This window comes from Megalobrama amblycephala, linkage group LG9 (genome assembly GCF_018812025.1).
Source record: "Megalobrama amblycephala isolate DHTTF-2021 linkage group LG9, ASM1881202v1, whole genome shotgun sequence".
Taxonomy (NCBI): Eukaryota; Metazoa; Chordata; class Actinopteri; order Cypriniformes; family Xenocyprididae; genus Megalobrama; species Megalobrama amblycephala.
In genome coordinates this window covers 2,499,814-2,525,329 of record NC_063052.1, presented here as the reverse complement: position 1 = coordinate 2,525,329, position 25,516 = coordinate 2,499,814, and the positions used below count along the sequence as shown (strand labels likewise).

Here is a 25,516-nt window from a genome sequence, read left to right as displayed (position 1 = left end):
ATTGCGACAAGGCAATCACTTTAAGGGCTTTCAGGACTGCAAATTGTTTGTTTTCAGTGTGGAAATGGATAAAAGTGTCTCCTGAAGTCACAAATGTAAGTATCTCATTTAGAGTCCATTCCAGACCATAGATCCTAAACTCAAAGATTTCTGCCAGGCAGGCAGTCATGTGTAGCACATAACTGATGTTGTATGGAGACCACAAAGAGAATGAAGGGACATGCTGAGAGAGTGTGAGACACCCATGTGGATGAAATATCTGGAACCAAATGAAGAAAGCTCGAGAAAAATGCAGGGGACTAAACGCAGCACACCCATGACAGAAGGACACAGGATCAAATTATGGAACATGGAGTGAGAACATAAAAGTGGCAGAAGAGGTTGACAGGTCTGTGAAAGAGGAAGAGCAAGCACAAAGGTCAAGGAAAGCAGTATGAGAGGAAAGCGTGAACAAGAGGTGGAGGAAATGGAGAGGGAAAGAAAAACAGACAATAGCAGGGCAGGCTGGGTAGAGGAGATGGGTCTGCAAATGACAACCTCTGAGAGGAAGACGCAGATGTTACAGAACAAAAAAACAAAAAAAAAAAAAAAAAAAACAGATGACCTTGTTGGATTTATGGACAGATACCCTGCTCTGCCCACACACACCTGCATTAAAACACCTCAGATGATGATGGACAGAAACAAGGGATTGCAGATAAAAGGATATCTTGCATGAGAGCGAGTGGGTGATGAAAATAAAAAAGTACTTGTGCATGCATTCATAACAGCTTTGTATCATATATTTCTCATAAGATTCTTTAGTAGATACAAATGGACCAGGTGCTGTCAATCGATTGAAATGTTTAATCATGCTTAATCATGATTGCAGGGGTTTTCAAATTGTTTGATGCCAAGGACGTCCACATATAATGATGGTCTCAATAGACCACCACCCTAAGATATTAAGACAATTATACATTTATCCCATTAGGCTATAGTGTGAAAAATATTACGAATAAAATATGACTGTAACAATATTTAATACATAACATGTGGAGCGGTTTCTGCATTGAACGCAGTGATGAATTTAACAACACTCACAACGTGGATCACAGTTCATATCTGGACCTGAGAACACGTATTTCAAGTTTTTATGGACATATTTCATATACTCTGATGCTCTAAACATGAAGCAGCACCGTGTATGTGCACATATTTCATCATGTTTTCTTCAAATGAAATATATATGTGCACAGTGAAAACGAAACCAAAACTCACAATACTCATTACAGTAAAATTAATCCATATGAATCAAGCTGTTTAATCCATGTCTTGTGAAGAGACTTTATCACTTGATGAACCGATTTAATATAGGCTTTCATGACACTTTAAAGCAAAAACATTTCAATTTAATCCATTTCAAATTAATTTGCATTGCAAGGAAGGACAACCCGTTTAATATTATGGCTGTCAATAGAATAAGATATTTGCAAGTACAGTGGCAAGAAAAAGTATGTGAACCACTTGCAGAATCTGTGAAAATGTGAATAATTTTAATGAAATAAGACAGATAATAAAAAATGCATGTTATTTTTTGTTTAGTACTGTCCTGAGTAAGATATTTTACATAAAGATGTTTGCGTTTAGTTCACAATACAAAACAATAGCTGAATTTATTAAAATAACCCCACTCAAAAGTATGTGAACCATTGATTCTTAATACTGTGTCGTTAACCGGATTATCTATGACTATTTTTTTGTTTTGTGATGGTTCTTCATGAGTCTCTTGTCTGTCCTGAGCAGTTAAACTGAGCTCTGTTCTTCAGAAAAATCTTCCAGGTCCTGCAGGCTCTTCAGTTTTCAGGCATTTTTGCATATTTGAACCCTTTCCAGCAGTGACTGAATGATTTTGAGATGCGTGTTTTCATACTGAGGACAATTGAGGGACTCAAACTCAACTATTAAAGGTCCCGTTTTTCGTGGTTTTTTGAAGCTTTGATTGTGTTTATAGTGTGCAATATAACATGTGTTCATGTTTCGCGTGTAAAAAACACAGTATTTTTCACATAATTTACTTATCTGTATACCGCTGTTTCCACTGTCATAAAAACGGGCTGATGACTTCCTTGTTCTATGAAGTCCCTCCTTCAGAAATGCGTAACGAGTTCTGATTGTGCCAGCGGTTCCTGTGTTGTGATTCGACAGCAGTTTAGCGAACCTTGCCCGGAAAGGTCACGCCTCTTACCATAACGTGGAGATGCACGCGCTCAGTGTTATTGTAAACATGTCTTTAATTTTACCCTATCAATTTGAGCCGGAATCAGACCCGGTGATTGGACTGCGGGATGAAAATAACAGCGTTTCGACGACATGGCGACAAACACACTCTACAAACGCAACTCTTGTGTATTCCTGTGGGCGGATGTTAGTCAAAAAACTGTTTTAATGATGTCATTAAAGAAGGAAGTAGAGGGATGTAGTCCAAACTGGCCGTTCGATGTAGGCGACTTCTGTTAAATAAAATATCTCGCTTGGCATTGAACTTTGAGCTTTAAAATTTTACAGATTTTATTTATACTCTAACAACAACATTACACACTAACTAAAGTTTGAAACGTGGGATCACGAAGAACGGGACCTTTAAAAAAGTTCAAACATTCCCTGATGCTCCACAACGAAACACGACGCATTAAGAGTCAGGGTGTGACAAGTGTTTCACATTTTATGGACTATGAAGCAAAATGCTGTTGCTGCCAACTTGTTTCTGACATTCTCTGATGTGTTTTTCATTCATGCTTGTACAAATTACAGTGTTCACCTGTGGGTGATACTTCACACTTATTAAACTTTAATGATAATTAAAGGTGCTGTAAATGATTCTTTTTTAGAATAGTGTGGATAAAATGTCCCCTGTAATGAAGTAGGCTACATTTTTACAGTACATTTTCTGAAGAAAATGTGAATAGTGTTTACCCATGCAACCCCTCCACAATGTTCGGGTGTTATGGGTTGCTATAGGAAGTTCTGCTTGATATCTTACTGGCCTTGAGTAACTTAAAAATGTGATTTTCACATCCACAAAGTTCTCTCAAGAGTTCCAACATTAAATACAAGCAACAACGAGAGAGATAACATGATCATTTTGAGTTTACCTGTGCCCTGAAGGAGTTATTGATGTTTTGGGTGTTGGTGTGGTCTGCTCCATGAATTGATATGTAGTAGGGAGAAAGGCCTGGGTGATTGAATTTGTCTGTGGTAAATATCGTGAGATTGGATTTATGCATAGCGGGTCATCAGAGGGGAAGAGAGACAGAGAGAGAGAAGATAATGGGTATTTCAGGTGGATAAATGGAAGGGTGGAGAAAGAGATGGAGCATAAAGATGAAAGGCGTGAGGAGTGTTGGAACAGGGGAACGGGAAGAACAGGCAATTTGAGGAGCTTGGCGGCATTTGCGTTTAAATTGGGGACTTATTGAGTCCAAACAAACAGCAGTGAGAGGATCATCAAACAATTTAAATAGGATTCTGAATTAAAGCATGAGGTATGATGTTATTCTGCTGTGAACTTCTAGATTTCTCTCAATCGCATATCAGTAACTGAATATACAATAATGCTTTTGTTTTGTCATGACAGCAGAAGAGTGTTTCAATGCGTTTCATTTCACTGTTTCATTGTGAGAGTGGGTATAGTCATTACATCCACAGATTCATTCTTCTGCAAGGACTATATGTTGTTTTGATTAATAAAGGCTAAAGATTAATTAAGAATGGCTGAAAAACTGGAAAAAAGAAAGAATAGCTCTTCATTTCATTAGCTCTTCCTTTTTTGTTTGTCTGTTTGTTTATATATTCAGGTCTTGGAGGGTCGATGACCTGCAGAGTAATCCAACACACCTGCCTGTAATTTTCTAGTGATATTGACGACCTTGATTTGACCATATTCAGATGTTACTGCCTAGAGTTAGATCTGAAATTTGCCGGACACTGGTGTGGACAATTACAGTGGGTACAGAAAGTATTCAGACCCCCTTAAATTTTTCACTCTTTGTTATATTGCAGCCATTTCCCCCCCTCATTAATGTACACACAGCACCCCATATTGACAGAAAAACACAGAATTGTTGACATTTTTGCAGATTTATTAAAAAAGAAAAACTGAAATATCACATGGTCCTAAGTATTCAGACCCTTTGCTCAGTATTTAGAAGCACCCTTTTGATCTAATACAGCCATGAGACTTTTTGGGAAAGAAGTTTTTCACACCTGGATTTGGGGATCGTCTCCCATTCCTTCTTGCAGATCCTCTCCAGTTCTGTCAGGTTGGATGGTAAACGTTGGAGGACAGCCATTTTTAGGTCTCTCCAGAGATGCTCAATTGGGTTTAAGTCAGGGTTCTGGCTGGGCCATTCAAGAACAGTCACGGAGTTGTTGTGAAGACACTCCTTCGTTATTTTAGCTGTGTGCTTAGGCTCATTGTCTTGTTGGAAGGTAAACCTTCGACCCAGTCTGAGGTCCTGAGCACTCTGGAGAAGGTTTTTGTTCAGGATATCCCTGTACTTGGCCGCATTCATCTTTCATCGTCCTGTCCCTGCAGCTGAAAAACACCCCCACAGCATGATGCTGCCACCACCATGCTTCACTGTTGGGACTGTATTGGACAGGTGATGAGCAGTGCCTGGTTTTCTCCACACATACCGCTTAGAATTAAGGCCAAAAAGTTCTATCTTGGTCTCATCAGACCAGAGAATCTTATTTCTCACCATCTTGGAGTCCTTCAGGCGGGCTTTCATGTGTCTTGCACTGAGGAGAGGCTTCCGTCGGGCCACTCTGCCATAAAGCCCTGACTGGTGGAGGGCTGCAGTGATGGTTGACTTTCTACAACTTTCTCCCATCTCCCGACTGCATCTCTGGAGCTCAGCCACAGTGATCTTTGGGTTCTTCTTTACCTCTCTCACCAAGGCTCTTCTCCCCCGATAGCTCAGTTTGGCCGGAAGGCCAGCTCTAGGAAGGGTTCTGGTCGTCCCAAACGTCTTCCATTTAAGGATTATGGAGGCCACTGTGCTCTTAGGAACCTTAAGTGCAGCAGAAATATTTTTGTAACCTTGGCTAGATCTGTGCCTTGCCACAATTCTGTCTCTGAGCTCTTCAGGCAGTTCCTTTGACCTCATGATTCTCATTTGCTCTGACATGCACTGTGAGCTGTAAGGTCTTATATAGACAGGTGTGTGGCTTTCCTAATCAAGTCCAATCAGTATAATCAAACACAGCTGGACTCAAATGAAGGTGTAGAACCATCTCAAGGATGATCAGAAGAAATGGACAGCACCTGAGTTAAATATAGGAGTGTCACAGCAAAGGGTCTGAATACTTAGGACCATGTGATGTTTCAGTTTTTCTTTTTTAATAAATCTGCAAAAATGTCAACAATTCTGTGTTTTTCTGTCAATATGGGGTGCTGTGTGTACATTAATGAGGAAAATGAACTTAAATGATTTTAGCAAATGGCTGCAATATAACAAAGAGTGAAAAATTTAAGGGGGTCTGAATACTTTCCATACCCACTGTAAGTATAAGAACCCAAGTTAATTTTTCCCCATTCTTTCATCTGTTTTAGTATTTTCATTTTTCAATTCTATTTCAACAAGCATATGTCAAATAAACACACCCAGAGACAAACATGAACATTACGCACAGCAGTTCTTGTATATGTGTGGGCTCAGGATCGATTTGTTATGTATCCTGTTATCAAGCACATGCAAAAGAACATGTTGTGCAATCTAACAAGTTATATAAGATCTAAACCCATAATACCGACTATAAGGGTCTGAACTGAGCCACAGTTTACCTCTAAAGCCTATTTCCCTTTCTAAATGCCTTCCTTCATCATTGAGACATACGGCTCTGTGATTGGAGTGTGACTAGATTGTGGGTGTTGGACCTTGTTGTAAAGATGGGTAGGACTGCCAATTAGAACTGTGTTGTACTTGAGGGGATATTGAACACAAGCTGCAGAGCAAACTAAACATCTTATTAATGAGCACATGCAGACAAAAGTAAGAAAGAGAGGGAAGATGGTAAAAGACACAGCTGTTAGTTGATGAAAACGATAGGTATTTCTTTTTCCCCATTAGAGTCTTGTTTGCTTTTTTTAAACTCACTCTTGCCAAGAAATCTCATTTTGGAGCTGCAGCTCTGGAGAGAATGAGACACCTGCAATCTACAGATAAAGACACCTGCAGGAGCAGAACATCTCCACGTGGCTCAATCTGAAGTGTTAATAATCTCCACGTTGATCAAAGTGACTGCACTGAGTATTGACTCAAGTGGCAAGCACCAGGAAAAACACAAAACATTTCAGAAGGTACATTCAATCAATATTAAAACATTTAATGTGATCTTACTGGTTTACAAGTTTGAGCAGGTTAGCTGAATAGAATTCAAACCAAATGTCCAAACACAACATGCTCAGCTACGTGTGCTGATCTATTCTGCAGAGTGCCTCGTTGAAACATGAGTAATGACGTTTCCATTCAGCAGTTTGAGCTGTGAATCGTGGGCTGTTACACCTGCAGTCTAACAGCAGAATGATACACACAAGCTGTAATATTACTAATTACAGCTTTGATATGAAAGAAAATTGTGTTTAAAACGAACGAGTGCGTGTGTGGACAAGCTGTTTAGGTGACTTCAAGTCTCAGCCCAAGACATTACGCCCACAGTTCTTTCACTGACCGTCTGATTCATATTGCTCACAGAACTAGAAAGTACTGAATGTGAAAAGGTCTAATCTGATGGTTGACCTTTATAAAGTACTGGTTTGATAAAATGACCACATTTTTGAGGATGAAATAATCATCCCATTAAATGAGGATGTTTGAAAGTGTGAACGAAAGTGAAAAAGTGGTTGGTCACTTTACATACAGTATTGGTCAAATGGTCTCTTCCTTTTCAGAAAAAAATGCAGTGTAGACCAGACCGTTTTGTTGTTTAGCCAAAAATCTGTCTGTGTGATACTATAGGTAAAATTGAGCAGAACTGACCATAGTATGTGCGATTCCACATCCTCTTATTGACCACGTCCCCCGGGGGCCTCACACCTGACCGATCCAGAGTCTCGTTTAGGGCATGAGAATACAGCATGACTCCATCGTGGAATGATCCCGAAATCAGATTCATCTGGAAGAGAGGAAGTGCACAAATTATATACTAGCACAAATTACATACTAGCATTAAAACTCTAAATAATTGGGGTTTAAATTTTATTACTTTTATTAGATTATCTGCTCTCCAGATACCATACTAATAATATTTTTGAAGAAAACTTAAAAAATCATCATCGCGAGATTGTAATTCAATGACCCACATGAGACTGTGCTAAAAGAAAATGGCTGCATTCCTAATGCTTTCCTTCATTCTCCTGTTACTCTGCTTCACTGTTAATATCACACATTCCTCCTGTGCTCTTTTTAATATATCGAAAAACAATCTGTTTCTCCTGATCCAACATGTGTATTTTAACACATAGAGAACTGGCAATGAGGAGTTATCCTTATGGCAATAAGGAGTTATTCAGTGAGAATTATTTCAAACTTATGCATTTACTGTCATAGAACAGGCGATGTAGATAACACAATGAAGACGAATTAAGTTTAAACAGACTCTTTACATTTTACATTTAGATTTATTCATTTTGCAGATGCTTTTATCCAAAGTGACTTACAAGTGAGGAATACAACAAGCGAATCATCGTGAAGAGGTAACAGACACAAGAAGTGCTCACAAAACAAGTTTCAGACATTGCTTAGAGTAGCATAAGCTAGAATAGGGAGGGAATAAAGGAAGTGAAAGCATTTTTTTTTTTACATGAAGTTAAGTGCTCACAAAAAAGACGAGTTTTCAGCTGTTTTTTGAATATTGCCAGGGATTCTGCATTCCGGATGAAGGCGGGGAGATCATTCCACCAGCAAAGAACAGTGAATGAAAATGTTCCGGAGAGTGATTTTGTGCCTCGCTCTCTGTGATGGTACCACGAGCCTTCGCTCATTTAGTGATCGCAGGCTTCTCGTAGGGATGTAGAGTCGTAAGAGTGAGTGGAAGTAGGAGGGTGCTGAGCCTGTGGTAGATCTGTAAGCAAGCGTCAATGCCTTGAACTTGAAGCGAGCAGCAAGTGGTAGCCAGTGCAGAGAGATGCAGAGGTGTGACATGGGCCCTTTTGGGCTTGTTAAAAACAAGACATGCTGCAGCGTTCTGAATCATTTGTAGGGGTTTGATTGCGCATGATGGCAGTCCAGCCAGAATAGCATTACAGTAATCAAGCCTAGACATGACCAGGGCCTGGACGAGAAATTGTGTTGTATGCTCTGTTAGAAAAGGCTTGATTTTAATTTAATTTTGTATTAATTTTTTTAAATTTTGATTTAATTTTGTAGTGCAAATATGCATAGCCGAGCTGTCTTTGCAATGTGGTCTTTGAAGGTTAGTTGGTCATCAAAGATTACTCCAAGATTTCTGTCCGACCTTGATGGCGTAATCGATAATATACCTAGCTGGATGTTGAAATCGTGCTGTAGAGTTGGATTGGCAGGAAAGACAAGAAGCTCAGTCTTTGCCAGATTGAGCTTTACTAGATAATTCACAGGATACAACAAAGAAGAAGGAATTGGTACACCACATGTAACATAGGCAAGACCGAACAGAGAGCTGAACTTAAGTACATGTGATAATGAGGGAGATAATGAGTGCACAGCTGAACATAATGAGTAACCAAGACAACAAACGACTAACTCAGGCAGGAGAAGGTGAGACACAAAAAGTCAAAACTAACAGAACCATGACAGAACGTGCTGGAGGATGAGGAGATGGCAAAAGGGGCAGAAGATACAGGAGGTGGCTCTGGAGGTGGATGGCTGACCGGGAAGAGGTGGAACAGAAGAATCCAGGGTGGTGATGATGGTGGTTGGAGCCAGGGAGGAGCCTTGAGCAGGAAGTGCCAGATCGTGACCCAGGACACAGTCAGGACAGTGGACCACGGCAGTGGTGCTGGAGGAAAGAACCATGGTGGTGAAGGCTTCAACATCATCTTGGGGATGTCGCGAGGGCGACAGAGATGAAAGAGGTGGAGCTCACGCCGCAGGTGGAGGGCTGATGGAGAAGAGTGATGCAGAAGACCCAGACGGTCGCAACAGAGCCACAGTGATGACCTCTCGAGATGGATGCAGGGATCTGGAGGGCTGAGGTGAAGCTGGAGCGACCGAGGGTGGAGCCAGAGCCCGGGGAGAGGGCAGAGCTAGTCGGAGCTGTAGGGGTGGAGAGCTGAAGTGCATCGGACGGTCCGCAGGTCCGTGGCGAAGGTGACGCAATGTCCGACTCGGGTGAAGTCAACGGTCCGAGGGAGCTCAGAGAGACCGAACGCACAATGGTCACTGCAGACATCGAGGGAGGGAGGAGTACAGGTGGAGGAGTCAGGGCAACGGGTCGAGGTAGAATGACGCGATCAGAAGCTGGAGGCAGAGCCATGGGATCCCCATGCCCTGGGGGAGGTGGCTCACAGTAGGCCCGCAGTGTAACAACGTCACTGAGAGGAGGCAACAGAGGCACAGCGGGACTGGTTGGAGACAACTCGGGCAGGGCAGTATACGTGGCTGAAGTCTGGGAAGAAGCCTGAGATGACGAGCTGGCAAGAACATTCAGAAGAGGAGGTGGGAGAGGGAGGCTGGGTGGTTCTAGTGAATCCAATATAGAGAATTCAGACAGATGAAGGGTTAAATCTAAATTATAGTCCAGAAACTCACTCAAGGCTGATTTATAATTCTGCGTCGAGTCTACGCCGTAGCTATGGCGTAGGTTGTTTGTACCACACATAGCCTACGACGTAGCCTGATGTGCACCTCTTCAAAAATGTACCAACGCATCAATTCTACGCGGACCGCAAGCGCTGTGATTGGTCTGCTAGAATCCCTCCCTCAGGTCAAAAAACTGGTGTGGCGCAATAGAAGAGCGAGCGTTTACAACTTCCAATAGGAATGAAAAACGCACTGTTTCAGGGGACATATACAGTCATACTGCAACAAAAGTCATTACCTATTTGCCACTTCTCTGCTGTTTCTATTTGTAAGCTTCTCTGACAACGTACATGACAAGCTGCTTCTTCGGCTTTTGCCTTGATACTCAAATTTACCGTGCACACTGCCTACTAGTGGTCTGTATGCATGTCGACGCGGACAACGATGCATTAGTATAAATGAAAACAGACGCATAGCCTACTCCGCAGAGGCTCCGGCGTAGGTCTGACGCAGAAAGAAGTATATATCAGCCTTTAGTGACGGGCAGGTGGGCGGGACTCCTAACCAAACCTTCGACTTCCACACATACTCCCTCAGCGCAGGATGGAATTGCTGGCTCGCACCCCTTGTCAGATGTTTTCCGCTCAGGCTCCGGTGTGATGTCAAGCTCGATCGTTCCTCCTAGCGGGGGCGACAAACATGTGGGTTTGCGGTGGGTTCCTGCTGTCTCATCTCACCATCCATGGGTTTCTGGCTGGGCACTGGGTTGGGAGTGGGGCTGGTGACATAATCCACAGTGAAATCGGATCCACAGGAGACCAGCACCCACTCCATATATGCAGCAAAGTTAGCTAGAGGAGGTTCCCCGGACAACTATGCTCGAGTGGTGTTAAGTCCCACACGTAAAAACATGCAGAGGCAGTTGTCCGGGGAAGTGGACTGAGGTACTAGATCCAGGAACATCTCCAGGTGTTGCTCGAGGGAACTTTCTGCTCAAGGCAAAGCAAATGGACTGCGGGAAAGTCTATAGTGATGAAAAAAATAATTTAAAAAACCAAAGCGAAACAAAAGAATCACTTTCATTTGTTGTGGTCTTCTATCACAGAACAATGTAGATAACACAATGAAGACGAATTAAGTTTAAATAGACTTTTTACTAGACAATTCACAATGAAGGTGGCAGGAACAGGTACACCACACGTAACATAGACGAGACCAAACAATGAAATACAAACAGAACTGATCTTATATACACGTGATAATGAGGGAGATAATGAGTGCACAGCTGAACATAATGAGTAACCAAGACAACAAACGACTAACTCGGGCAGGAGGTGGCGAGACACAAAGCGTGCATCTCAATGAGCTCCCTAGTTCAGTAGTCAGGGCACTGATCAGGGAGTCAGCCACATTCATTTACACGGTATACTGATTCACGACCTAGGAAGCTAGAAAGCTGATTGAAAAAGGGACAGGGAAAAAGTGCAGAATATGAAATGCTTTAGAATGAATATAAAATGAATTCAGCAAGACCAAAAAGATGTTTTTGTGATTGTCACTGTGATTGTACATGAAGCCTAAAAGATGTATTTTTGCCACAGTGGGTGAGTAGTTCTTTCCATAATTTTGTTACTTCATACATTTATTTATTGCAAATATATAAATAGTGTACTTTCAGCATGTTTTCTGTTAAATTCAGCACATCTAGGACACTGTATGTAGCACTGCATGGCTCACGCTCGCTGTATGAAGGCTGTAACCTGTTAATATGTACATTGAAATGAACAAACAGTGCTAACATAGGCAGTGTGTGTCACAGTTGTTGCAGCAAGGAAGGAGGTAGGATCTAAATGCAGCAGTACTTTTATTGTAACTAAACAAAAAACTCAGGTAACAAGAACAGAACAACAAACTTTACGCAATGGAGAACTGACCAGGAACAGAAGGAAACACAGGGTTTAAATACACAGTGAACAGAAGGACTAATGAGACTAATTAACAGGACACAGCTGAACTCAAACACTAATCAAATCAGAAACCATAGTAACAAACAAGGGGCGGGAAACTAAGAACAAAGGGGAAAATGTGACCAAAGAAAAACAAACTCTAGACATGGACTAAACAGAACAAAACACAACTCAAACCGTAACAGTGTGAAACAGACGTGATGAATTTTAAGGTGTTGAATAAAATGTCGGATTTACTTTTTGTGGTCAGTAGGCAACTAGCTCGGTGACTTGTATATGCATTAACATTTAACAGTTATTCAAAGAAGATGAAAGTGTTCTTTTTAAAAAAAAAAAAAATTGTAAAAATAAAAAAAGTTTTCTGCTGGGGTTAGGTTATAATTTTTGTACTACATTTTGGTACAGCTTTTTTTTTTTTTTTTTTTAGTATTGGAATACTATACAAGACTTCAATCCCTGTGTCCCAGTGAGTCCAACCTCTCTTCCATATCATCAACATGTGCACTACCAACTTCCAATAACTCTGAGAACACAAACACACACAGACCCGAGAGTGCCACAACCAAGGACACTAAATTACACAATGGTATGCTTTATTACCCTACATGACATTCGGTCATGATTACAACCACCCCACATGTGTGAGAATCTTGTGAGAGAATTGAATGGTTTTAGTACTGCCATTTCCCAGCAGTCTTTGGGGACTTAGATTTCACTGGGTAAACATGTACATATATCAGCTGCTGTAATGTTGGTATGTGAACATGTGCATGAGAGACTGTTCAGAAAGCTCACACTGACATGTGATTATTCAAACTGTAGGTTTGCTCTGCCATTTATCACCACTGTATTTACATTTATGCATTTAGTATTTGTTTAAATAAGAATCTGATACGATAACTGCCTGCTACAATCTGAACTATTTGCCCATGTGGCGCAGTGACACATGGGACAGCAGATTCATTATGGCAATTACACATGAGTCCAACAATCAGCAATGAGAATAAATGGATTGAAAATTGAGACTTTCCCCTCCTGCTTCTCTTTTTACTCCAGTATTCTCAAGTCTTCGAGAGGTTGAAAATAGATCCAAACAGCAGAGTTATTTATTTACTATCATAGTACTTATTAATTTTTGTCACATGTATGTTGGTTTCATTGTGTTTTGGTTTGGTTTAGTTCTAGTTCCTGTTTCCTTTGTTCTCATTTTCCCTCCACTAGTTAAGCTTCTAGTTAGTTCACACTAGAAGATCAACGCCTACTTCATCCCTGCCTGTTTAGCCCCGCCCACCGATTTGCGCATGACATACAATAGAATAAGTAGCCTAAGTAACACAGGCCTATGTGGTGCTAAACCAGACCGAGCTACCAAGCAATAAACATGCCGTTGAGGATTACAAAATATTGTGCAGCGCCTGGACTCCACAGTAATGCAACAACATGTAAGTAACTGTGTTAATTCTAATGCCTGATTTGATATTAATGATTCATGTACAGTCAGATGTTCTTTGTCTATGTGTCAGTAAATCAAACCCTTGACTAAACATCAACTTGCGTTGTTTCTCTTAGTAGGATGAAAATAATCTGTTATTTAACGGTGATTATATTATATAAAGAAAGCGATCAAATAAAACTCCCTTTGCAATCATTGGAGCAGGGCGCTCTGAAGCTGTGAATCAAATAGCGCGAGTTTATCAGTGACTGACAAGCACAAAACTCCCATTTAATTCAATTAATCTTTTAGTTATATAGCGTTTGCACTGTTAGTAATGATCAAAGCATTTGTTAGTGTACAAAAATTGAGTTGCAATGACGAGATAACTGCTTTCATGCGCTCAACATGTTTGTGATCGGCAACAATGTTCATCACTGCAACCTTTCATGCCACGATCTAAATATAATGCCATATATCTAAATGTAATGCAGCACTTTTCATGATTAGTTAACCTTGAGAGCTGTAATAGTAAAAACGTGCTAAAAGAGAGAGTAATACTTGGCTATTTCAAATGGAAAGATGTTAGCCAATCACAGCAGTGGGCGTTTACACTGAAGTCTCACAGCAGACACGCCCTTTAAAATAGAGCGTTCAAACCAGAGGGCTAAAATCAGGGTAGGAAAAATGCCTTTTATTTATAAATTATGTCATTTTTGGATGTAAAAAGCATACTAACATTATAAGTGCACCCCAGGAAACATAAAAAAATAAAACAACACAGTTCATGATTCTTTAAATACTTCTATATAGCTGTTTATTTCAGCTTTAGTACTTCAATTTAAACATTTATTTCAATTAGTGGTCAAGGCAGCATTTTTTTCATCAAAAATGTATTTTACTTTGTTTTAGCTTTATTTCCATTACTGAAAATGACTTTTAATAGGTTTATAACTTTTATAGGTTTTAGTTAATAACACCCACAAATTGTGCCCACATTTACCAATATATGACTTCTATTTGAATATTCCTCAAAAAATTCTTCCAAGACCAAACTTACTGTATGTCAACAAATTTGCATCTATTTTTATTTCACCTGTTTCACCAATTTTAAGAGAAATATTTGAGACAAAGTTAGTGTGAATTCCAGTGAGTCTCCTGAGCTGCCATTGAGCAATATAAGACCACCATTGAGCAATATCATTTTCCTCTGTAATTTAAATATCTAGGGAATCTTAAAAACTGATCATAAATAACTAACTGGCTAAATTTAGGCAAGGGAGAGATGCATTTTCAGCCAAACATCAACCATTTGTCCACTTTGCAAACCATTCATCCACCCAACTACCACTACCATCAAACGGTATGTATAGTTTGAAGTGGAAGTGGATGGAATTCCAGCTGAACTGAGATCAGTTTTACTTACTTCTAAAATCTAGTCAAAGTTAAGTAACTAACCTTACTAATAAGACTGTCAGCAATTAAGAGAGAACCAGGTAGAAGTCAGTGGTGCAGAGCCAGATGGTTGCAGGCAAACTCTTGAGCTCTGCCATACCATAATGAAATGGAAGGGGGAAATGTTCCAAAAAGCGAAAGGAGGTAGAGAGATGCACAAAAGTGTGGTTGTCATAGCAACTATAGACGGACCATGGACTCATCAATACAGAACATCTGTGGGTGATGGCGGATAGGCAGATTACGGAAGAAGAAAAGGAGATTGTTAGTGTCCTAAGAGAAAGGGAACAGTGCAATAAAATGCAAATTCTGGGTAAAAGGTTGAATGGACTGAGAGCATGGAAGATCGGGGAGGACTAGATGAAAAAAAAATGTGATTCAGACCCCCCCTCTCCCCAAAAAAATCAACAGGTTGAGAGATACTGAGAAAAAGTCAAAAGAAAGGATTGAAAGCAATTACAGATTCAGACTGAGAGAGATACAAAAAGAGAGAGCAATATACAGCATATTTAAATGAGCTAAAAGACTGTGAGCCACAAAAAAGAAAATCCAGATAAAACTGCAACAACAACAAAAAAACAAATGAAAATGCTAATTTGTGAATAACAAAGATTGCACAGGTTGACATGATCAAAAAATTAAATTTTTACATTTTCTGTAGTGGTGCTAGTTGATAAGGTTTTCTTGGTGGTTGCCTGGATGTTGCTATGCAGTTGCTAGTGTGTTCTGGATGGTTGCCTGGGTGTTGCCGCATGGCAGTAGCCAGGGTGTTCTGGATGGTTGCCAGGATGTTACTATGTGGTTGCCAGGATGTTCTGGGTGGTTTCCAAGGTGTTGCAATGGGGTTGTTAAGGTGTTCTGGGTGGTTGTCTGGGTGTTGCTAGGGTATTCTGGGTGGTTGCCTATGTGTTTCTATATAGTTGCTAGGGTGTTCAGGGTGATTACCTAGGTGATGCTATGTAATTGTCAGGGTGCTTTGTGTGGTTGCCTAGGTCTTGTTACACAGTTTCTAGGGTGTTCTGGGTGGATGCCTGGGTGTTGCCGCATTGCAGTTAAAAAGATGTTCTGAGTGGTTTTCAGGGTGTTACAATGCGGTTACTAGGGTGTTCTAGGTCGTTGTGTACTGGCTCAAGTGAAAAGCTTCCACTCCAAATTATTTTTTATATTCTGGTCTCTATGGCTTATGTGACTATGTTTTTTTTCTTTTAACAACCTACAAAAATCAGTCTAAATTATTTGAAAAGCAGAATAATTAAGGTTAGGGGTTCTGAAAAAAATGTATGAGGAATAGTAATAGCCTTAACAAGAACTACTAATGACACAATTTATCATTCACAGCAATGGACATGTAATTCTTCCTTCATTACCCATAATTTTCAGTTAACATTTTCTGTCACCTATGATGAATGTCTGTATTCTTTGTTCTCGCCATTAGAAGTGTCTACATGGGAACCCTCGTTGTAGATTAAATCCCCTAAAAAGGAATCAGCTTTGAACTTCAGCCACACCTATCTCCATTCATGTTTTTTCTATGCAGTCACACAAGTCACAGAGTGAAATGGGACATCCAATTAGAGACGGCTCAACAATGCTTTGGATTAAAGAAGAAATGGGGAGCGAAACATGAGGCACTCTGAGAAAAGTAGATAGTTCACCAATTGAAGTACAAGGACAGGCAGAATGAGAGAACCAAAAAGCAAGAGAGAGAGAATGTGTTTGGCTATAATAATATGGAGGCAGTGAAAGGAACAACTAATTGGAGAGACAGACATGTGAGCTGCGGGCAGAGGGAACCTTCCAAATGAGCTCACTGCCCTGGGGAAATGAATGGATGCATCAGGCTAACAGACTAGAACAACAGACGACACAACAGTAAGAAGAGTTGCAGACACCTTATTAGACTTTAGAAAATAATTTGACTGTGCACAGAGCATATAGCATATCTCATCAAATAGTTATCTATGAAAACACAGCTGCAACACTTTCCAGGCTTTTTGTTAACTCTTGGCTATGTTTTTGTACATACACAGGCAGCAGTGGCAGCTCAAAGATACTAATTGTAGCAGTCTGGGGATCCTCTCTTTTTTTAAATGTAAAAAAAGAGAGAAAATTACACATATTGTAATGGATACTTGGAGATGAGAGAGTAAAGATTCCAGTTGCAGATCCTGAATCCTGAATAGTATGCAGTCAAGCCAGGTAAGTATTCACAGGCTATAAAACAATTTCGGCACATTCGATGAAAAGCAGCATTGGTTCTGACTTCAGTAATATTTTATGGTGTTACAGTGGTGAAATTACAAACAAGAAATGGATCCTTACTTTATATTAGGTGTCCTTAACTACTATGTACTAACATTTAAATTAATAATTTGATACAACGTACTTATTTTGTACATACAATTTTTTACATTGTACATATGTTTAAAAAATACCTACATATACACTGTGTGCAGAATTATTAGGCAAGTTGATTTTCCAAGCACATTTTACCAATTCTAAACCACATTAATCTTAATAACTACTATTCATTTTGTATTTAATCATTTATAAGCGATATATAATCGTTCATGAAGGCTGGAAATGAAAAATGCCTGGTAACACTTTACAATAACAGTACATGAATAACCATGAACTAATACCTGAATTAATAGTTACTTCAACATGAACTCAAGATTAGTTAAGATATGAACTAATGAAGAGTGATCCTTAACTACGACAGGAGTCATAGGGATTCATGCATGAAAACAGAAGCCTTAACTACGCGTTAATACATGTTTGATAATGAATGCATTAATTAACATTTAGGGTAAACTAAATCAAACAGTCTCTATAAGAAGGAATAATACATATTTGGACTTTGAAATAAATGTAAACAATTTATTATTGTCAGAATTTAAACTACTGACATCAGCAGCTTCATTATAAACATTACTGAAAGGCACAGGATTAGTTTGTAATTATTTTCACTGACCCTCCCTATCAAACATATAAAATACTAAATACACTATTTATCTTAAAAGGTCTTAATCTGTTTTGTGATATTCTTTCCTATCAAACTAAACCACTGTGACTTACAACAGTTCCTGAGGAATCGGTTCCCAAAAAAATAACCAAACAGGAAACATGAACTAAGGTCAGGGAGCGTTTGCTGGGATCAGATTCAGAAGTTCACTCTCCATCCAGACGCAGGGCGTGATCATCCTGTACCTCCATTCTCTGACTTTTTGAAAAGTCACACAACATCACTTAACTGGGCTGAATACTTATATAGTTGTGTTAGTACATGTGTATTTGATAGTAAGTTAATGATAAATCATGAGCTGAATTTGGTAAGTAGTTAACAGTGAATTATGATTGTGCCCCCTCAAGTAAAGTCATGACATAAGTATGCATTAACAAACCATTAGTTGATGTTAGTATATGCTTAGTTAATAATGAGTTAATTATGATTGTGCCCCCTCAAGTAAAGTCATGACATAAGTATACATTAACAAACCATTAGTTGATGTTAGTATATGGTTAGTTAATAATGAGTTAATTATGATTGTGCCCCCTCAAGTAAAGTCATGACATGATGCACATATCACACATCATTAACTAATATATGAATAAACACTATAGAGTGCCATCCTTATTCCTTTACACCCCGGTACAAAAAAACTAAAATAAAAAGTATTTGTATTTGTATTTTTATTTATATAATTAAACATATATGGACTTGAAAGCAAGCCATAAACATACCTGTAAAGACACACATAAGGCACATTTACATGTAAAATAGCGCGCGTCCACAAGCTAATGCTAATCAAAGCATATACATTTAAATGACAAAAATACAAATACAGTTAATAACTGCACATAACCTCCTGAAAATCCCAATAAAACATACATGCAAATATGTCTTTAATTATTAATTCGGCTTACCAAAGCAGTCAATATTTATTAGTTTAAAATGCCAGCAACACAACAAACGCGCCAAGAGAACACCTAGCGTGCGCCACTAATGAGTGTCCCACCAGAAACAAACCCTACATACTTTAGTTCCGGGAATCAACTATGACTATTTAGCTATGACTAAATATAAATGAACTGTAAAAATCAGAAAACAGTTTAGATCAAATTAAATTTATTAGTGGTAGTTAGTCTATTTTCCACATTTGATTAGACGGATCTATGTAATTAATGGCTAAATAATCATGTGCCATTGCAATTATTTGTCACAAAGCTGCAGATGGCAGATTATGATATTACAGTGTAAAGTATGACAGTATTAAATCACGTTTAATTCAAATTCAGAGTACTTCTTGTTTACTTTTATGGAGGCTGATTTATTTAGTTTACCCCTAAATGTTAATTAATGCATTAATTATCAAACATGTATTAACGCGTAGTTAAGGCTGCTGTTTTCATGCATGAATCCCTATGACTCCTGTCGTAGTTAAGGATCACTCTTCATTAGTTCATATCTTAACTAATCTTGAGTTCATGTTGAAGTAACTATTAATTTAGGTATTAATTCATGGTTATTCATGTACTGTTATTGTAAAGTGTTACCAAATGCCTTATATTCAGGTGTGCACAATTATTAGGCAGGTTTTCTTTTACAGGCAAAATGAGCCAAAAAGAGATTTAACTCAGACTGAAAAGTCAAAAATTATTAAATACTCACGAGCTGCAGTACTAGAAATTGCAAAGTTAAAGCATGACCAATGGACAGCAAAATGCTCATTGGGTCAGCGGGGTCATACAAAAACAGCTGGAGAAGAAAAGACACTGCAAAAGAATTAAGAATTAAGGTTAAGAATTAAGTGTGAATCCATCAGGAACCCTTTAGTCTCGAGTGCCACCATTTTTCAGAAGTGCAAGGTGTCAGGATCTCAGAGACTTAGGTTAGCTAAAGAATCTAATAAGACCTAAATAAGAATGGCTTACTAAGAATCACAAGCTGAGGTGTTATAAAATACATGAATACTGTTTATTATTATTATTATTATTATTATTATTATTATTATTTTAATACGCTTTATAGACAGACAGATTGAGAGTGACTCTTGAAGGACCAGCACCACATCCTCTTGTACCACAGTTTGAAGAATTTATCTTCCAAAATCTGGCAGTAAGGTGTGGGAGTTCACTTTTAGTCCATCTCTTATCCTGAAATGTTCGTCTTGCAGAGATGGACTAAAAATGATCTTCCAAAATTTACTGCCAGATTCTGGAAGATAAATTCTTCAAACTGTGGTACAAGAGGATGTGGTGCTGGTCCTTCAGGAGCCACTCTCAAGCTGTCTGTCTATAAGGCCTATAAAAACCCAGTCTTCATGTATTTTATAACACTTCAGCTTGTGATTCTTATTAAGAGCGGGTCATCTTTTAGGATTCTTTAGCTAACCTAAGTCTCTGAGATCCTGACACCTTGCACTTCTGGAGACTCCAGGTAGGTTGCAGTTCTGGAAAATGGTGGTGCTGGAGACTAAAGGATTCCTGATGGTTTCACACTTAATTCTTCACCTTAATTCTTAATTCTTTTGCAGTTAACATGTGTCTTTTCTTTTCCACCTGTTTTTGTATGACCCCGCTGACCCAATGAGCATTTTGCTGTCCCTTGGTCATGCTTTAACTTTGCAATTTCTAGTATTGCATTAGTATTGCGATCTTCTCATGAGCATTTAATCATTTTTGACTTTTCAGTCTGAGTTAAATCTCTTTTTTGGCTCATTTTGCCTGTAAAAGAAAACCTGCCTAATAATTATGCACACCTGATTATAAGGCATTTTTCATTTCCAGCCTTCATGATTGATGTGGATTGGAATTGGTAAAATGTGCTTGGAAAAAAAATATGATCAGAATTTGCCTAATAATTCTGCACACAGTGTAATTACATATCGTCGCTGTCCGATGAAAACCACGTATGTCCATTTTGCCGATTTTGAGATTTTTCGACGGATTGAATGTCCAGGTTCATTTCCGTATACAGTATGCTTCACATATCTACATGGCCAATGAAAAGTTGTGAAATCATGTCATCTGATTTTCACGTATATCCATTTGGTGTCAAAGCTGTCAATCACGCAGCGTATCTCCCGCCCTGTGGAAGCATCTCGCCGGTCTCGTGAAGTTTCATCGAAGCTCAGCACTGGATAGCCGAATAACACTGTGAGGTAAAGTATCAGCAAACGTTTGTTTTTGACAACTGTTCTCAAGTAAACGTTTCCCCCCTGACGCCAGACGTACGTCTAGGAGTGACAAAATTACGGTAGGACTGTGCAAACAAAGTATCTGTCTAGCATTACCATGTCAGTGTATTGATTCATTGTCCCTTCATAGTTTGCAAGAGACATTTAATTAAGAGCGACACAACATTAAGAGCGTATTTAATAAACTAAGACGTAGGCTATTTAATAAACTGAGCGTATTCATCTGTCAATATGAACGCGTATCGACCACCGTTACTGTAAAATATGCACGTATGTCCATTTAAACTCAATTTTGGTCAAATGTGGATTATATCATTACACTGGCAAGAATATGGTTACATGTAAAGATGCCGTACCAAGTATGGCAACGCTACATTCAACTGCTTTTGAAATACTGTGTTTTTTTCGCTTCCTGAAAAGTAACCGTTTTGGACATACGTGAGTTTCATCGGGCAGCGACGATATGTAATTCATTTCTGTAATTACATGTATAATTACACTGTTGACTCACATCTTTCCCCATTTTCCTCAAAATTGTTGGTAGGCACAGGCTCATTGGAAAAACGTACCTGTGTCAATATTTTTGCAAAACGCAAAATACGTACCAATACGTACATATCACTGCATTTTATAACAGAAATGAACACAGCAAGCACTTTCAATCGTTTTCACACACAATTATGATTACAGGGGCAGATTATGGATTAATAAAGACTGTTTTCACGCGGCTCCTTGCACAATAATGTTATAACCTCAAAACACTTTTTACCATAGTGCATGATTTGTAAACAAATATATTTTCGAGTTTGCATCACTTACCCAGCTCCAGATGTTCAGTTTTACTTATATAACAAGCTTGCTCAGTAGCTCAGCTGGTACAGAACTGTACTTGTGAAGCGAAGAGCTCGGGTACGAATCCCGTGAAAGACGAGTCATGGTAAAAGAGCTCAAAGACAAGAGTTCAAAAACAAGCTGAAACGCCATGGTTACAATTGCGTTTTTTATGTCACATTTGCTTTTGTTAACGCTATAAGGTAGGTTTAGGGTTTATTAAACGTGAAGGAACATTAAGCTTTTAGCACCATTCACTGGACATTTCAATTCAGGACTGCGGTGATACGTACAAACTCCAACATAATAAAACGTTGCCATATTCACGGTCATCTGTTCCGGAAAAAACTAAACACGGACATTTCACATTGAAACTGTCACGAAACGTGCACAACGCAAAATATTTTGCGTTTTGCAAAAATGTTGATACAGGTATGATTTTCTAATGAACATGGGCTGGATTTTTTTAGTTTCACACTATGATTTCATCCAGTCTGAGGACATTAAACATTGATATTTTGAGCTGAGTTTAGAACACATTGTTTTTATTTGTCCTGTGTCTCTTAAAAATGACACAGGTGTGTCTGTGTGTCAGGGTTATGTCTTATTTTTTCGTTTTGTGTTTTACAGTGAGTTGGTTTTGATCTGTTTTCTGTTTCCTTTGTTCCTTGTTCCAGTTTCTAGTTAGTCTCCTTGGTTACTCAGTGTTTGATTAGTGTTTGCACCTGTGATTAATTTCATTAATTGGTTTGGTTCTGAGTATTTAAGACCTGTGTTTTGTTTTGTCCATTGTCCATTCTAATTACGTTTGGTTGTTCTGTTCTTGTTTCCTAGTTCCTGAGTTCTTTGTAAAATAAACAAAACTGCTTCATTAAGATCCTTTAGCTACTCATCTTTATTTTCAACCACGCTGTGACACTGTCCCCTGGTTTCACAGACAAGGCTTAAGCTTAGTCTCAGACTAAAATGCATGTTTGAGCTGTTTTGACTGAAAGCAACTTGCACTGACATATCACAAAATATGTCACTGCCATTGTTTTGTCTCAAGATGCATGTTTTTTCTAAGGCACATTTCTAAAAGCTACTTAAATGGCCTAATTTAACTTAGTCTTTTTCTGTAACCATTTACAAAGTCGGCATTGCCTAATGTTTTAAATTCTGTTCAGTAGTGTAGTGTATTCCAGCTATTATTTCCTAAAAAGTATCAGGCTATACAGGTGAAACTTAAATATAACACAAGTAAACAATAATAATTTCAGCAGAACAATAATAAAAAACACTATCCAGATCCAGATAACTTTGTCACTACAGCACATTCATATACATATACAGATAATACCTTCACTGCACACCCTTACCTGACAGCTTCTGTTTGGTCTGGAAAACAACTGGTCTTTCTGCTAAACTTTTTGTTAGATGGTAGCAACCCGCATGAGTTTTAAATCTCCAAAGAACCATACACAGCGTTCCAAATTATTATGCAGGTGACATATCAGTAAGATTTCAGTACAATAAACATTCAGATTTTAGTTTTTCTAATAAAATGTTTGTTTGTTTATTTATCCATGTCTTTTTAGATAACTGGTATCAATCTCAGACAAAATAATTTGCCAGGTCTATGGAAACCCTACTTGGAGGTTGTTCCACATTATTAAGCAAGTCACAGTTCTCATGCAATACGGGGAGAAGAAAGATCTTTCTGAAGATGAAAAGCATGAAATGGTGCAATGTTGTGCAAAAGGCATGAAAACAACTAATATTGTGTGAAACTCAGTCAGATAAAGGCTTATTAATGAAAGTTCCTGTCAAAAAAAAAAAAAAAATTATATTAAAAGGGCAGCTATAAAAAAAAAGCCAGTGTTGAGCAGGTATTTGAAGCTGCTGGTGTCTCTGGAGTCTCAAGAAGCTCTCCATGCAGGCTGGCAGTTGTGCATAAAGATGCATTTTAGCCACCATTAACCAAACCTCACAAAGAGAAACATTTACTGTGGGTGTAGAAATACATTTTCAAACAGTTTTATTGCTGTGGTGTTTTTTTGCTGCATGGGATAGTGCATAGACCATTGTATTTCAGAAGGCACGATCCTCCTTTTTATACCATAGCTAAAAATGGCCAGTTATGAACTCTACATATCTTGCAAAAGTAATTTTAATACCCTCAGAGACCCTAAAGGCACATTCCATCTCATGTCCCAGTATTCCAGCCCAAATCATCACCCACCAGCTCCTTGCTGACGTCGCAGTCTTGTTGGAACGTGGTGGCCATTCACCAACCATCCAGAAATCCATCCATTTAGACCATCCATTGTAGTACGGCATTAGTTAGTGAATAAAACTATTTAAAAATGAGTCTTCATGTATTTCTAAACCCACTGTAAATGTTTCTCTTTGTGAGGTTTGGTTTGGAGTGGCTAAAATGCATCTTTACGCACAACTGCCAGCCTGCATGGAGAGCTTCTTGAGACTCCGGAGACACCAGCAGCTTCAAATACCTGTTTGCAGCTCAACACTGGCTGTTTTATAGCTGCCCTTTTAATGCAATTAAGTTTTTTGACAGGAACTTTCCTTAATAAGCCTTAATCTCCATTCAGTTTTCACACAATATTAGTTGTTTTCATGCCTTTTGCACAACATTGCACCATTTCATGCTTTTCATCTTCAGAAAGATCTTTCTTCCTCCCTATATTGCATGAGAACTGTGATAATGTGGAACAACCTTTAAGTAGGGTTTCCATAGACCCGGCAAATTATTTTGTCTGAGATTGATACCAGTTATCTAAAAAGACATATATAAACAAACAAACAAACATTTTATTAGAAAAACTAAAATCTGAATGTTTATTGTACTGAAATCGTACTGATATGTCACTTTCATAATAATTTGGAATGCAGTGTATAAGAAACTATAACTATAACATATAAGAGCCCTAAACACCTAAAAGAAAATAGTTATTTTCCAAATCTAAGGTGCTAGAAAGAACCTTTAAAAAACCCTTATTTCGAAGAGTTCAAGGGATGCAGAAAATCTCACAGCTGACAGAGAATAAATGGATCTGGCAGGAACCTCCATTATTATAGCTTAGCTTAAACTGAGAAGATCAAATCATTGTCCATTCCTCTAGAAGGTCATTAGTAGGTGTGTTGTATAAAACTCTCAAAAGCTTGTAGTTGAGCTTTAGAGGACGGGTGGGCAGGAGGCTCAGGCAGGGCACACATCTTTAATAGCCCTGGGCTGATCTCAAGCTAACAGACTCCTCTGTGGTGACAGACTCACACAAGGAGACCTGCAGCTAAGGGTAATTACCACTTCCCTACTGTCAGTGAAAGGTTACTCATCCCGCACACATGCATCTGGGTTTTTTCTTGGTGAGTACTGGGTGACATTTAATGTTAGAGCACAAACAAGCAGGCATGACAACTTCAATCGTCTCTGACTAAGAACAACCATCTCAGTCTATTTCAGGGGGCCAATTTCCTTTCTACCCCCAAACCCCTGGAAATCTCCCTTCCAGTGAGGCTTGTGTTATGGTTAGATGTATAAGATCTTCTGTGAAAGTATATTTTGCCACAAACTAAGACACAAAAGGGCGGCAAATTCATTACACTGGTTTTGCATACTAATGTTACACATCAATGCTTTTTTCCTACACTGCCATATGTCCATCTTAGGCATTTGCAATATATGTAGTTTTTTTATTTCTTCTCAAAATGTAACTATATTATTGCCCAGCTCTTTATATAAAGTTGGATATATAAGTATGTCCAGCTTTATCCGCATAGATACAGTACACTCACATATAGGGTGATATATAGCAAATGTCAATTGTTTTATTGCTTGTAATTGTTTTATTGCTTGTAAAATGTAAA

General features: G+C 38.8%; 1 protein-coding gene across 1 annotated transcript in view; it reads right to left on the bottom strand.

The window, feature by feature from the left end:
* npr1a (natriuretic peptide receptor 1a) overlaps positions 1-25,516 on the bottom strand; it is a 124,344-nt gene that overhangs the window by 52,706 nt on the left and 46,122 nt on the right. The window contains exon 5 of the mRNA XM_048201143.1: positions 7,023-7,158. Within this exon, the coding sequence (XP_048057100.1) occupies positions 7,023-7,158 (136 nt within the window). The remainder of the gene's footprint in view (positions 1-7,022; positions 7,159-25,516) is intronic.